The following is a 15,584-nucleotide window of genomic DNA, read 5'->3' on the forward strand; positions in this document are numbered from 1 at the left end:
AACACTGTCTTGGTTCATTTGGGCTGTGGTTTTTGAGTGCTATAAACTGGGTTGCTTATAAACAACAAACATTTATTTCTCCAAGTTCTGAAGGCTAATAAGTCACAGACATATTTGGTGTCTGGTGAGGGCCTTCTTGTTCATAGATAAAGCCTTCTCGCTGTGTTTTTCCATGGTGGAAGAGCAGAGATTTTAGCTGTGTTTATCCATGGTGGAAGAGCTGAGATGGTTCTGGGGTCTCTTCTCTAAGGATAGTAATCCCAATCATGATAGTTTTACCCTAAAGACCCAATCACCTCCAAGTGGCCCCACTACTTAATAACATTAGTGTGGGGAGTAGGATTTCAACATATAAATTTTGGAGTATGGACTCCAGACTTTCAGACCATAGCAAGTTTTTTGTATTTTCTGCTGCTCAAACTATTGTTCAGAACAGCTTCTTTAGTGGATGATATCTTGTCAAAAATGCTAAAATAGCCTGAGCTATCACAGTGCCTGAGTGAATCAAAGGACAGATTCCAGCTGAATGATGATACTGAAGAATGTGTCTCTCATACTATGTATGTCCAGGCCCACAGATTAATGGGCCTTACTGAAAAATACTGTGATTTGTTCATGAATGGGTATTTTTTCCTACTTATTGAATTACGTAACTACTCAGGAAATTCTCACCAAAGGAAAAAACAGTTAGTGTTTTAATTACTTAATCTGTGTGATAGTAATAGTTTAGAAACTGATTATCCTCTAAGACCTAGGCAACTTTTGTGAAAATAGCATGGACTATAAATCAGATCTCTTTTTATAATGACTTTTAAAATGACTTGTACATAATCATCTTGGATCTTTACTTTTGCAACACCTGAAAGTAAAACACAGTTTTCTTAAACCTTTGCTACTATGTGGTTTGTGATACATTTTATTAGAAAAAGATATGCTTCTATAAAACGTACTACTTCCCGCTCTGTATGAGAAAAGATAATTTGAAGGTTGGTAGAGGGATGCTGATATTTTAGGAGTGACAGTACTGTTAGCTGTGGCCATTACTGCTGTACTCATTCCGGGAGAGGAGCTGATTTCCTCTGCAGGTGCATGCTTGAATAATCTCATTGCAGACACAGGCAAGTGTTTATGCAATTCTTCATTTTTCCATTAGGAATCATACATACATCATGTGCCCCTAATTAATGCCTATAAGACTGGCGACCAAATGATATATTGCTACATTGCACCATGTTCAGAGTTTGATAAAAAACACAAATGTAGTTTTGTTGTTTGCATTTTTCAAATTGATCTCCTGACATACCTCCTTTTTTTTCTTTTGCCTGCAGGTGAAAGGGATATTTCAGAGATATATAATATTAGAAAATTGTTTCCATAATTTATTTTATATTTGTCCTTATGATTGAATTTTCTAGAATTCTGTTGGATTGGGGAAATTATACCTTAGTTACCTTAGGTTTTTTTTAATTGCTATTTGTGTAGTTTCTGGGAAATTAATACAGGAACTTCTATTTGAAGAACCAGTGACAGATGCTGTTATTATTTCTAGAATTGTGACCTCTAGTCATACAATTTCTCTGTGGTCTCCGGATGTATTAGCTTTGTTCTGTCTCTTCTTACCTTCTGCTGTTTTCCCCAGACTGGAGCAATGATCAACTTTTTATGTATAGTTTCAACTGAGTCTACAATTTCTGTCACCCCCTTAGCTTTCTTATTACACATCTGTTTTATTAATTTTAGACTCACTTTGTTATTTTACCCATTTTTGAAGGTCTACTAGACACTGTATAGAAAACAAAATGGATATGGTTCCTAAATAAAGCAATAAATATATCAACATTTTGGGTTATTTTATCCAGGTCTAGCTGGTAGGTATATAGTTAAATAAATGTGTACATATAATAACACACACACAGAGTTAACATCTGGTGTAGTGCCCGCATGCCACAAAGAAGGCAGTCAGTAAATGTTATATTCATTTAATGTGATACAAATGTTTCCTTCCATTGATTGGTTGGCCTTTTCATTGTCATATTGATTTCTGTGATAAGCAGAAATCCTTATTTTGAATGCAGTCTCATTTTTTTTCAATATTTCCCTTTATGGTTAGGGATTTTTATATACTATTGAAAACAAATTTTCTTATTCCCATATCATGACAATAATGTTATATAAGCTTTCATTTCAAGTAGCTTGATTTATTTCATTCCTGGGATTTATTATTTTTAAATGCTGTGAAATAGCAGTTAAGGTTCACTTTGCCTCCTCATGTCTAACTAACTTATTCAGTTCATTTACCAAAAAGATTATGTTTTTCCATCACTACTCACAAGAGCCACAGTTTTCATAAATCAGGTGTCCAGATACATGTGGATCTGTTTCAGGACTATTTCTTATAGTTCTCTGGATGGTTTTTTTTTTTTTTTTTTTTGCTCTTGTTATAATTCCACTCCATCTTAATGTTTTATCACATTCAAACTGCTATAACAAAAAATACCATAAACAGAGAGACTTATAAACAAAACACATTTCTCACAGTTCTGGAGGCTTGGAAGTCCAAGATCATGGTGCTGGCCGACTTGGTATCAGGCGAGGGCCTATTCCCTTCTTCACAGATGGTGCCTGCTGGCTGTTTCCTCGCATGGTAGAAGGGACTGGCTAGCTCTCTGGGATCTCCTTTATAAGAGCATTAATTGCATTAAGGTCACTTAATCAACTCCCCAAAGGCCCTGCGTACTAAGATGGTCACCTTTGTATTTAGGATTTCAACATATGAATTTGGGGGGAACACAAATGTTCAGGACATAGCACCTTGTAACTATACTTGTATAATGAGTCTTCTTTTTTTTTTACTTAAAACATTTATTGCATTTAAAACATTTAATGCATTTGTAGACCAAAAATCTTAGTTTTTAAAGTTATTTTCTTATTTTTGTAACCATATATGAAATGGAATTTGTAAACTGCTAACCTGAGTTTTATAAAACTGCTTTTTTTTTTAATAAATTTTACTTTAAATTCTGAGATACATGTGCTGAACGTGCAGATTTGTTACATTGGTATACATGTGCCACAGTGAATTGCACCTATCAACCCATCATCTAGGTTTTAAGCCCTGTATGCATTAGGTATTTGTCCTAATGCTCTCCCTCCCCTTGCCCACCACCCTGTGACAGGACCCAGTATGTGATGTTCCCCTCCCTGTGTCCATGTGTTCTCATTGTTCAACTCCCACTTATGAGTGAGAACATGCAGTGTTTGGTTTTCTGTTCCTGTGTTGGTTGCTGAGGATGATGGTTTCCAGATTTATCCATGTCCCTGCAAAGAACATGAATGCATTTTTTTATGGCTCTGTAGTATTCTATGGTTTTTATGTGCCACATTTTCTTTATTCAGTCTCTCATTTATGGGCATTTGAGTTGATTCCAAGTCTTTGCCATTGTAAATAGTGCTGCAGTAAACACTTGCATGCATGTGTCTTTATAGTAGAATGATTAGGGATTGCTGGGTCCAAAGGTATTTCTGGTCCTAGATCCTTGAGGAATTGCCACACTGTCTTCCACAGTGGTTGAATTAATTTACACTCACATCTGTTGTTTCCTGTCTTTGAATAATCACCATTCTAACTCCAGTGAGTTGGTATCTCGTTGTGGTTTTGATTTGCATTTCTCTAATGACGAGTGATGATGAACTTTTTTCATGTTTGTTGGCTGCATAAATGTCTTCTTTTGAGAAGTGTCTGTGCATATCCTTCACTCACTTTTTGATGGGGTTGTTTTATTCTTGTAAATTTGTTTAAGTTCTTTGTTGATTCTGGATATTAGCCCTTCGTCATATGGATAGATTGCCAAATTTTTCTCCCATTCTGTAGGTTGCCTCTTCACTTTGATGATAGTTTTTTGTTTGTTTGTTTTTTGTTTTTTTTTTAGCAGAAGCTTTTTAGTTCAATTAGATCCCATTTGTCAATTTTGGCTTTAGTTGAAATTACTTTTGGTGGTTTAGTCATGAGGTCTTTGCTCATGCCTATGTCCTGAAGGAGTCTTGATACCTGATTCAATTGTCCAATTCTGTTCTTCTCATAATAAAATTGGCTAGTCCTGTCTCCTTGTATTTGTATATGAAGCTTAAGATTAGTTTTCCAAATTCTGACAAATAAAGTCTCTCTGGAATGTGTTGGGATTTCATTGAATCTTTAAATCAATTTATATATTTAAAACAGTATGATAATTCACACATCAGTGTTGTACTAGAGTCAGATTGTATTGGCTTAGGAGGGATGGTAGGAATTATCTCTTCCCAACTCCTGTTTCTACTGTGAGACAGAGACAAGTTATGTAGGGATTTGTAAGACATATTAAATACATATTTTTAATTATTTCAAAACAATGTTTTAATTGATGCATAATAGATGTACATAGCTCCAGAGTACATGTGATAGTTTAATGCATTCAACTAAATCATAAAGGTCGAGTAGGTGAATGTAGGATATCCATCACCTTGAATATTTCTCTTTTTTTATGTTAGAAATATCTGAATTATTCTCTTCTAGGCACTTTGAAGTGTACAGTGTATTATTGTGAACTATAGTCCCTTACTGATTTATCAAACACTAGGTCTTCCATCAAACTGTATGTTTGTACTAATTAATCAATTTCTCTTTTTTCCTTCTTGCTTCCCTTTCCTGGTATTCTATGCCTACTAAAAAGACTTTAGCAGGTTTTAAGAAGTGGATTTGGGATGTGATTTAATCCAATGTCGATTTTAAAAAGATTATTCTAAGTGATATGCGAAGAATGAATAGAGTGACTCAACAGTAGATGTGAAAGACCGATTAGGAGATGTATTATTCTAAGCAAAAGGAAGTAAAAATTTGATAAGGTGGTAGCATTAAATTTGGAGAGGAATTGACCATTCAAGCTACTTCTCATTAAGTGAAACTCAGTTTCATGGAGGACACTTAGATGTAGCACATTGAAATAATTTTCAGTGAAGAATAATAAAATTAGAATAATCTTGACATTTGCTTAAAGAATGATTTGCAGATTAAATAAATCATATGCATATAGAGATGTGCATGCAATTTTTTCTTGACTGTTGCCTCTATATATCTGAATATATAAGTATATCCCTGTTCTGGGTGTCCCTATTATTACTGGGATATTTAGCATATGATATGCTAGGAAGAAAGCTGGAAATGCTTTTTCACTGAGACATAATTCAGACAAATATAAATGATAATTCTGCCTCTTAAAAATTAACTCATAACTCTGCTTTGCAGAACGCTAAAGTTCTTATTTTGTTAGAAACAATGAATGATATAAACATAACCACTAATTACAACTACCATTCATTTAGTACATAAATTGGAGCAGGTACTGTGTTAGATATTTCACATATTTTATTTATGATTCTTAATAACACCATACATGGAATTACCTGTTTTATGAAATGAAGAAACTTGATGTTCAGAGAAGTTAAATCATCTGCCCTAAATTGACCATTTAGTCAATAAGGAGGCCAGAGGCCAAACCCTGCTGTGTCTTTTGCAGACAGTTATATCCCTAGAACTTTAGACAGCCACTAGCAAGACTTGCAAGACCAAGCTCTCGATAAATACGTGGTGACTGAATGACTACTTCCACCTCTCCATCTGTTTGCTATGCATAAATCCCCAGAAAAGATAAAAATTTAAAAAATAAAATAGCTTTAATAAGAAGCAAATTTAAACTCTGTAGTTTCTATCATCTATATTTAAATTAGAAAGTGGCAAGAAATCAAGTTAATAAAAAACAGAATGACAGAATACCCAAACTGTGCAGATCACTTCTTTATGTTTTAAAGAGCTGTGTATAACCTAGAATGACTTTAGTGTATTGTCTTTTTTAAATTAATTGTCCAAGTAGGGCCATAATTCTTCCTTTTATGGAAAAAATTGATATTTAATTGTTACCATTGTTGTGTTTCTTTTTTAATTTAGGCCTAGGAAAGGATATTCTTTAAAATTATCTACAAGGTTAAGAAAATGTGTTGAAATGAAACTGAGCTAAATCAATATAGACAGAGTAAATTTGAATGGAAAGCCGTTGAGATCGATGAGCTGAAGCCCAGACCTGTTTTTCATTACCTACTTATTCATGTTTTTTCTTCCGCCTCATTTTACTCACATTAAAATGAGCTCTAAAAAGCTGATTAGAGTATTAGTGTTATTACTGTAAAAATATCAACCAAGTTATTACAGATTTGGTACTTTCAGCCATTGTCATAATTTTATACATGTTGTACCAACTGATATCATTGCAAGTACTGTGGATTCAGAATCAAAGTGGTAGAGGTATTATTTCTGATGAAGGCAGTGGACCTTATGTCATAACATGTTATACTTTTAGGAAAAAAATATAAAGCAATAAAATATGGTTAGTGACAAACTATACTGTTTCACAATCTCTTCCTCCTCCTTTCTCTTCTTCCTCTTCTTCTTTCTTCTTTATTTTTTCTTTTTTTGAGACACAGTTTTGTTCTAGTTTCCCAGGCTAGAGTGTAATGGCATGATCTCAGCTCACTGTAACCTTCACCTCCTGGGTTCAAGCAATTCTCCTGCCTCAGCCTCCTGAATAGCTGGGATTACAGGCACATGACACCATGCCCAGCTTATTTTTTTCATATTTTTGGTAGAGACAGGGTTTCATCATGCTGGCCAAGCTGGTCTTCAACTCCTGACCTCAGGTGATTCACCTGCCTTGGTCTACTAAAGTGCTGGAATTACAGGCATGAGCCGCTGCACCTGGCCTCTTCCTCTTTTCATAATACGATAAACTCTTTTTTCCAGAAATACCACAGATGGCTGGTACTTGTATGCTGACAGTTCTAATGGGAAATTTGGTGACACGGCTGACATTCTTACTCCTGTCATTTCACTCACGGGACCAAAATGTACCTTGGTGTTCTGGACACATATGAATGGGGCCACCATTGGTTCTCTCCAGGTACTGCTTAGGCAATCACATTTTTAAAATTTTCTATGTAAAAAGTCGTAGTAAATAATTAGGTATTATTAAAATATAGTCTCTTGATAAGTAAAAATGGACAATTACCAACACTTCACTAGGTTTCATAAAGCTGTGATGAAGTAAAAGCTTTAGCAGAATTGGACATGACTAGCTAAGAAGTAATTTTTACTCTGCTTAATTATGAACGTTGTCTCTATGCTGAAGTTAAAGCTTCTGAGTAATAATACTATTTGATGATTGAAGCATGAGGGTTCAGTATCAGTGTTCTGAGTATTATGCAAGTAGATATATACACTTGGTTAATACCTGGATGTGTCTTCTTGTTGCCTTTGTAGTGCTACATCCTGCAATAGTCTTCGTCAAACTGTTTCTCTGTAAAAAAAAAAAAATTAAACTGTTTAAACACATAAAATGTTTCAAGAATAGCAGGGACAACTCCAATATACCCTTCACTCAGGGTTACTATTGTTTTTTAAACCAATTGTCCTGGTAATGTCCCTTAGAGCAAAAAATCCAGTATAGGATAACATACTACACCAAGTTATTTCTTTCTACTGCCTTTCAAGCAGGAATAATTCCTTATCTTCCCTAGGTTTTTATAAACTTGATATTTTAAAAGCTTATAGCAAAGTCATTTTGTATACTGTCTCTTAGTTTAATTTTGTTGGATTAAGCTTTTTTTCCCCTATCATATAACCAATATTGTATTTTTTTCATTGCATCCCATTAGCTGGTGATCCTTATCAGTCTCATTACTTGCATTTTTTATCAATAAATATTTTGCAAAGAGATATTTTAAGGGTATGTAAAATATTGATTTCAACTCAGTTTTACCCACAAATTTTTGCATTCAGTAATGTGGCTTTTTTTTTTTTTTTGCCTGAATTGATGCTGATTGCCTAATTGTGATTTGTTAATTCCATTGTTTTGTCCACATTTTAGGTTGTATTCGTGTTTAAAAAAAAATTCTCTGTTTGCTCACTTCCTGTTTTATATCAATGTGGACTCATAAGTTTCTGTTTTGATCAATGTATTATAATCTATTCAGATTATTATTTATTTGGTCCTCAAATTGTCTCAGATTTGGTAATAACAGTCTCTTTCAACTAACCTCCATGTTTCTCTGAAAAGGCCCATCATTCTGAGCATATTTTTTCTTTTTGGCCAAGATGTTCCAAACTTGACCTTATTTTTATCCCGTCCTATCTCTGCAATTAACTATTTCTTCAGAAAGTTCTGTTTTTGTTTTTTTTTTCTGGGAGTTCCAACATATACAGGCCAGAGAGCAGTTCTGGAGTATTCATTTAGATTTTCAAGTCCTGTCTTCCCATACTGTGAATGCCCTGGTAGATAATAATGCATAAGGTTTGTAAGTAACGTGCATAGACATATCAGTTATACTGAAGAAGCCAACTGAACTTTGGAGCATTCTCATTTATACTTTCATAGCTTGTGTGTTACTTTCCAGGAAGCCATGAATGAAAATAAATCCACAAATTCCAAAATTGTATATACTACGAGCAGTTTTAGAGTAGGGCTATCTTGCTAGAGGCAATCTATTGATAAGGACTCTCTCCCTCTCAAATACCATGAGTTTGCCAAGAAGTCTCTAGTATATTCGCAACAAGATTACACATGAATTTCCTGCTTTGTTTATCCCCAATAGAGAAAAACAGACTGTGGGCAGCTGCTTGGTCATTTATTTCCCAGTAGGTTGATTACAATATTAATAATTGGTGCTCCCCCAACTCCTATTTTGTTTTATTCTAGGATTATCCTGGCTATTGTTATTCATTTTTTAAAGAAACTTTAGGCAAACATAGTTTCTTTCAAAACTGCTGGGTTTTTTTTAATTGGAAACATATTACATATCAATTTTAGGATTTTCTTTTTATAATAAGGTAAGACTTCATACTAAAAACAGTTTAAAAGTATATTTTTGTGTATACATGCATGGTTATGTTCAATAATCTAAAGGCATCCAAACGGTCTTCTGGGTTGAAGTCATAACTTACTGTTATAATTTGACTTTTTAAATATGGTTTTAGGTGAAACAATTACTACAACTTACTGTAAGGTTTTGTCAATAAAATGAGAATTATTTGCCTGGAATATTGTGGGGTTAGGATTGATGATGTGAAATGGGCTTTCATTTTTTCAGAATAAAATTTGGTATTGGTAGATGAACTTTTTAAAAAGAATTAAAATTTTATAAGTACAGAATTATAAAATGATCAAAATGATATCTATGATCCTTATTTTTGTGCATGGATAAATAAAACAATATTAAATGTTGATCAGTATGTTTCTTGAACATATGTTTTTCTCAGATTTATATATACTGTGGTTTCCATATAAAGAAGAGACTTATTTTCTATACATTTTTTTCAGTGCCTTCCAAAATTGATTTTTACTTATTGGTTAGAAATTATATTTTCTTGACCTTATAATGTTCCATGTTAATTTGAATTTTATAGATTAATAATTTAATGGTACTTTTGCTAATAACACATTTTTTTCTATGACTCTGGAAACTCCAATTACATTTAACAAATCTGAATTTAATTTAAAAAACAGATAAAGAAATCATTAAAATTAATCTTCTCTTTTAAAAGTCAGAACTTCCACAAATCTTTTATCCAAATAATTTTTCGCTTGTATAAATTCTGTCTTTAAAAAGTAACGTGAAAATATTTAATACACTATCTAAGTTAGTTATTTTAAAAATCCGAAATTGTTCCACCCTCCTCAGTTACTCTATTCATGGTTCATTTTGTACCATTCTAAAAGAAGAGCTGTAATAGTTTGTCTGCTGAGATGAATCTGGATTCTGCTTTACAGTGAGGGCACAGTACTGATGAGAATATATTGGTTTCATGGCTGTTGGGCAGGAAGCTTTGACTGGCTCAGCATAGATGCTCACTCATCTCACCCATCTGTGTACTTAAAATGAAATGGGCTGACATTGTAAAATTATGGCCTCACTGAAACCATCTAATGAGAAAGATCATTCTCAAAAGAGTGTTTTAGTAAGCAATTCCATACTTTGTCATTTGACCACATGAATATTATTTAATAAACAGCAATTGGTACTGCTTTCAGATTTTTTAAAAAGTTAATGTAGGAACATGGATGAATCTGGAGAACATCATTCTCAGCAAACTGACACAATAACAGAAAATGAAATACCACATATTCTCACTCATGGGCAGGTGGTGAAAAATGAGAACACATGGACACAGGGAAGGGAGTACTACACACTGGGGTTTATGGGGGGGGTAGGGGAGGGATAGCGGTGGGGGGAGCTGGGGAGGGATAGCCTGGGGAGAAATGCCAAATGTGGGTGAAGGGGAGGAAGGCAGCAAAACACACTGCCATGTGTGTACCTATGCAACTATCTTGCATTTTCTGCACATGTACCCCAAAACCTAAAATGCAATAAAAAAAGTTAATGTAGTTGAGTTCTTAATTAAATGATGCCCAGATACTTTAGGACTTGATTGACAGATATTCATGCACATCTTTATTGTACCAGGCTTGTGAGGTACCCTAGGGGTACAGTGCTGTAGAAAACAAAGATATCTAATAAAAAATGCCTTAGCGCTTCTCTCAAAAACTTTATGTTGATATTACAACTAAAAAATCACTGGGAAAATTTTACAGGTTTGTAGTTTCTCAAGAAAAGATGCTTCAACACCTTTAACCTAATTTATCCCTGCAGGTACTCATCAAGAAAGGCAACATTACTTCTAAATTGTGGGCTCAAACTGGACAGCAAGGTGCACACTGGAAGAGAGTAGAAGTATTTTTAGGCATTCAGTCACATACACAGGTTTGTAATCCAGGTAGTTATGGGATGAGTGAGTTCTGCTGATTTTTTCCCATCCTCATTTAGTTTTTTCTCTACTCACAATCTTCTTGCACCCCATTCCCTTTCTGATGTGTTCTGTGGATGCATAGACACAGCACTTAACACTCCGTGGAGCATTTTCCATAAGGAATTGATAACCTCAGAATGCTCTAATTTCTTCCAATTAGATATTCGTAGTTCTAGGAACATTTAATTTGAATAACCTTCCTTCACACCCGAATCAGCCTCTCACACATAAAGAACATTTCCCTCTGTTTTGCAAATATATTCTCAGAGCTTTTGTACAGCAATTAATTTTTTCAAACCTAATTTAAAAGATAGTCTTTGGAAAACATATTATATTGTAAAACCTTATTGTAGGGAATAGATTCACCTCATTTAAAAATAGTTTTTGGAGACACAATATTGTGTAATGCGATATTTGTCTTCATGTAATTTGTGACAATAGTAAGAGGATCAGACCTATACATATTAATAACTGAAGAAAAGTGCTACTACATAGATTAAAATGTTTAAACTGCAAATAACTATTGCTGAAATGTTTGGCATAAAGCATATCTCTCTTAGGGATTACCAAGAAAGCAAGACCTCCATGAGCTGTTGTTTTATTGAGAATTTTCTTAGAAGATGAGGCTTAGCTCTAAAGATTTGTTAAAATTTGAATAAGCAGAGTGAGAGCACAGAGCCATTTAGGTAGAACATTTTCTTCTTAGTCTTAACTGCCTGGGTTTTAATTCTGTGAATTTAGAGCCATTTAGCTCCAGATAGAAGGGATAAAATTCTTGTTAAATATTGCATGTTCACTCTTCTTTGTGCAGCTGGGATCGTCAAGTTGGCTGTAAATGTTCAGATAAATACATCTACAATCATGTGCTTTGTCTAATAGATCAGCCCCTCTCAACTCCATTGGGAGTATACAAGGTTCTATTGTATGGAAGCACTGATAAGTATTACAGCCGATTTCTTAAAATGATAGGTACAGTAAATCCCATTTATCTTTTGCCTCTCTCTGAAATCCAGTTTTCTTATGAATCATTTGTAGATAATTTAGGATATGGGTAAGAAGTAAGTTCACCTGGAAGTAGTAAACACTGTATAGCAATTTTATAGCCTTGCACAATATGGAACTTTCTATTAGCGGGATCCTAACTGTTTAGCCTCTCAGGTCTTTAAACTGAGGTAAGAAGAAAGCTCATCAAGAACATGTAGAAGGTTATATTGTGCCACACATAGGCCTCCACCCCAGGCAATGAAGAATTAATTAGTTCTGTGCATATATAATATTTGTATAGTAAAATCATGTTTGAAGTAATGTTAGGGCAATTTCAGCATGTGCAATCAATTATTAATTTATCCATTCTGAATTTCTAATTTTTCACATATTGAGATTGTATTAAAGAGAAGTATACCCCTGATTTTTTTACTCTTAAAACTTAATGTTACTGGTTATGAATATTTGCTGTTTTATGTGATTCCTTCCATAAAATTTTATTGAGCCCTTACTTCATGCAAAGAGCATTGCTATGCGCCATGCACACGATAGACAGCGATGAGTTAGGCACACTCTTCGTGATTCTGCCATTTCTTATAAGATCATCCCCTTTAGTCTCTCAGAGATGAGTGCCTGTAGCCCTTGAGAAAACATGTCAAATATTTTTAGAAATAATATTCTCAAGCATCACTGGGACATTTGTATAATTTTATTTGGGCAGCCCCCACAATTTAAACAAAATATTTAATTATAATTTTTATTATTGGAGCAATCACATATATAGCACTTACTGAGTGCTAGGTAGTATATGAATTTTTAAAATAGTCATTTTGCTTTCACAATAATCTTTTGAGTTACATGGTATTATTATCTCCATATTATAAATTAGAATATAGAAATAACCAGAAATTAGGTCTTTTGCTCCAGTTACGTAACTACAAATGTCAGAGGCAGACTGGAAATACGGTCAGGCCTTCTACCAGTCTACATTGCAACTGTTATGCTACATTACCTACCAAATCATACAAAAATAATTAACCCTGACTCTATTCTGCCTGAAAAAAAAAAAAGATGCATTGTAGTTTCTCTCTTTTTTAAGAACAGTTAATCCCATTCAATATTAAAGTCTAGGGAATCCCAGCCAACACTGTAGGAAGCATTGTAAGTGATGGTATGATTACTTGGACATGGAAAGCAATTGAGATTGTACCTACACGACAGAAGATAAGCAAATTAAGAGTACAGCAGTCATTGCATTATCTGATTTCTTATTCACAGAGCATTGCAGCCTATATTGAAATTTTAGACTCTCCAGATAATTATCTTTTTCACTTTGCATATCAACATTTTTTCATGGCTCAATTTCCCTTTTAAGAAAGTCATAGACCTTATTATACTTTTTGGTTTCATCTCTTTTTAATCACTTTTGAGCTTTTCATCTATCTTACTGATTTATTTTTTTCTTTCTATGCTCACCTGCTATCAAGACAGTCTATTCCTTTTATGTAAATTTAATATATGAACACAGTTATATTTTTCTTTTGATGTGAGAGGCATGATTTCAATTATTCCATCCTCTCATGTTAAGAGAGCGCTCAGGTTCACACAATAGTATAAAGACCTACCGCATCTGAAGGGGGAAAAAAACTGTAATTATTTCTTCTATGAAAAATAATTGTCCAGAATTGGTCAAAAAATTTGGAAATTTGTTAGCAGTAATTGTTTTTCATACAAAATCACTAAAGTAAAACTGTACTTGTTAACTCACCTGTAATTGTTCTAAATTACTTTGAAATATTTGTTTTCTATGTTAACATATACATATTTAGCTTATAGAGAAACTTAAAAAGTCTGAATTCATTTCACTGAAAAATCCTAAACTACACAATATGTGACGTCTTATGTACCTATGAAACGGCATTCATTTTTATTCTAAGCAAGGATATTGTTACAAATTGAAGATGAACTTTCTGAAACCATTAATGACTCCTGTTAGTATTCTTCATTCTTCCTGATTCCACTGAAGTTGCCGTATGTGGGAAATCATTGTCAAACAATGGGACGTATGAAGATTCTTTTTATCACATACATGAATCAAAAGCAAATCAAAATCATTTCAATTCCAGAGATGTGCCACATTTTTTAAAAACTCATGGTATTGAGGACTTATCTTTTAGGTTTCAAATAATTGGAATGGACAAATCTGAGGAATGGCAAGAATTGAGCAAAGTAAAGAATCTACTTGTGTCTTTTCACTCTTGGTGCGTCATTTGATTGGCATGCTTTTCATCACCTGATTGACCTGCTTTACTGTGCAGTGAGGCTCTAAAACAGGAGTAGGTCTTGTTCAATCTGAGAGCTGGCAAAGGCACTAGTGGATGAATGACTCCTGCCAATTTTCTAGTCCCATATCTTAAAATTCTACACATGAGCCAGTGGTCTTGCCACTCCTACATTCTTAGGTGTTAAGGATGACTTAGGTCTTAAATGGTCCTCAAATTTTCTGGGTCACATTCAACATAGGGGCATTAAAAAAATCAGATTCAAACTTTTCAAACATGTTGTTCTTCACACTTAGTGTTTGCCCTGATTTTGAACTTGATTGACAGTTTAACTGTAATTGGCTTTTTTTTTTTTTTTTTTTTTTTTTTAGATTGTCTTCAGGGCCAAACGTGGTATCAGTTACATAGGAGATGTAGCAGTGGATGATATTTCCTTCCAAGATTGTTCCCCTTTGCTTAGCCCAGAGAGAAAATGTACTGCTCATGAATTCACGTGTGCTAATAAGCACTGCATTGCAAAAGACAAGCTGTGTGATTTTGTGAATGATTGTGCGGATAATTCAGATGAGACTACTTTAATTTGCCGTAAGTAAAAGGATTCTATCTTATTTTTCCTCCAACCCCCACAACCTTACTCAGTGTGCTGTGTTTATTGTTGCAACATGCAGAGTATGTGTATATCAACACCAGAGGAAGGTAAGGTGATTCAACTAGATACTTTTCCTCCTTTCTCAGAATAGTTCATTTATAATCATAATTCATTTAAAACTAATTGATGGCTCTGTGTGTGTGTGTGTGTGTGTGTGTGTGTGTGTATGAATTGGAGATAAATTGGAAAACAGAAGTCTTCAGAGAAAAACAGAATGGAAACAAGTATTTTTTATATGAAAGAATTATTTTTTTGGAAAAATGACTAGCAAAATGTTCATTAAAGACAATTTCTGCAGGGTTGGTGAACCTACAGGCTCTGATGCATTTCAGAGGATTGTCATTTCTCTGTGCATACTATCAGATGTAATAGGTTGTTAAAAAATCAACACCCTGAAAAATATCTGTATGTAAAATAGACAAAGTGATCTCACAAGGACATACATATCAGCTATGTGATATGGTTGAAGGAGATCAACTCATAATGGACACCATATATTAAAATATCCTTAGCTAAATGGGCGATGTGTACTTTTTCTGCTAAGCCTATAAAATTGTGCAACATAGTCCAATGTTGCTTCATTTAACTGCAAATGAGGTGAACATAAATTGTCAAAATGAAGTTTGACAAATTATTTCACTTTTACCTTTAATAATTTCTGAGCTGGAATATTGCAGTTTGATATTATTTGCTTCTGGGAACCAAACCTGGAATGTTATGAACAGCTTCAGTTTATGGAGCTCATATATATATAAAACTTCTAACATTCAAAGCTTTCTTATTT

General features: G+C 33.9%; 1 protein-coding gene across 3 annotated transcripts in view; it reads left to right on the forward strand.

The window, feature by feature from the left end:
- The window catches only part of MALRD1 (MAM and LDL receptor class A domain containing 1), a 619,714-nt gene that overhangs the window by 236,244 nt on the left and 367,886 nt on the right, over positions 1 to 15,584 (forward strand). For 2 of the 3 annotated variants that reach the window (XR_013520422.1, XM_078332925.1), the window contains exons 23-25: positions 6,827 to 6,983; positions 10,729 to 10,839; positions 14,523 to 14,736. Coding sequence is in view for 2 of the 3 variants with exons in the window: in XM_078332925.1 (XP_078189051.1) it covers positions 6,827 to 6,983; positions 10,729 to 10,839; positions 14,523 to 14,736 (482 nt within the window). In the remaining variant the exon portion in view is untranslated. The remainder of the gene's footprint in view (positions 1 to 6,826; positions 6,984 to 10,728; positions 10,840 to 14,522; positions 14,737 to 15,584) is intronic. The other variant, XM_078332926.1, reaches the window with a different exon arrangement.

Source organism: Callithrix jacchus, chromosome 7, assembly GCF_049354715.1.
Source record: "Callithrix jacchus isolate 240 chromosome 7, calJac240_pri, whole genome shotgun sequence".
In the NCBI taxonomy this organism is placed as follows: domain Eukaryota; kingdom Metazoa; phylum Chordata; class Mammalia; order Primates; family Cebidae; genus Callithrix; species Callithrix jacchus.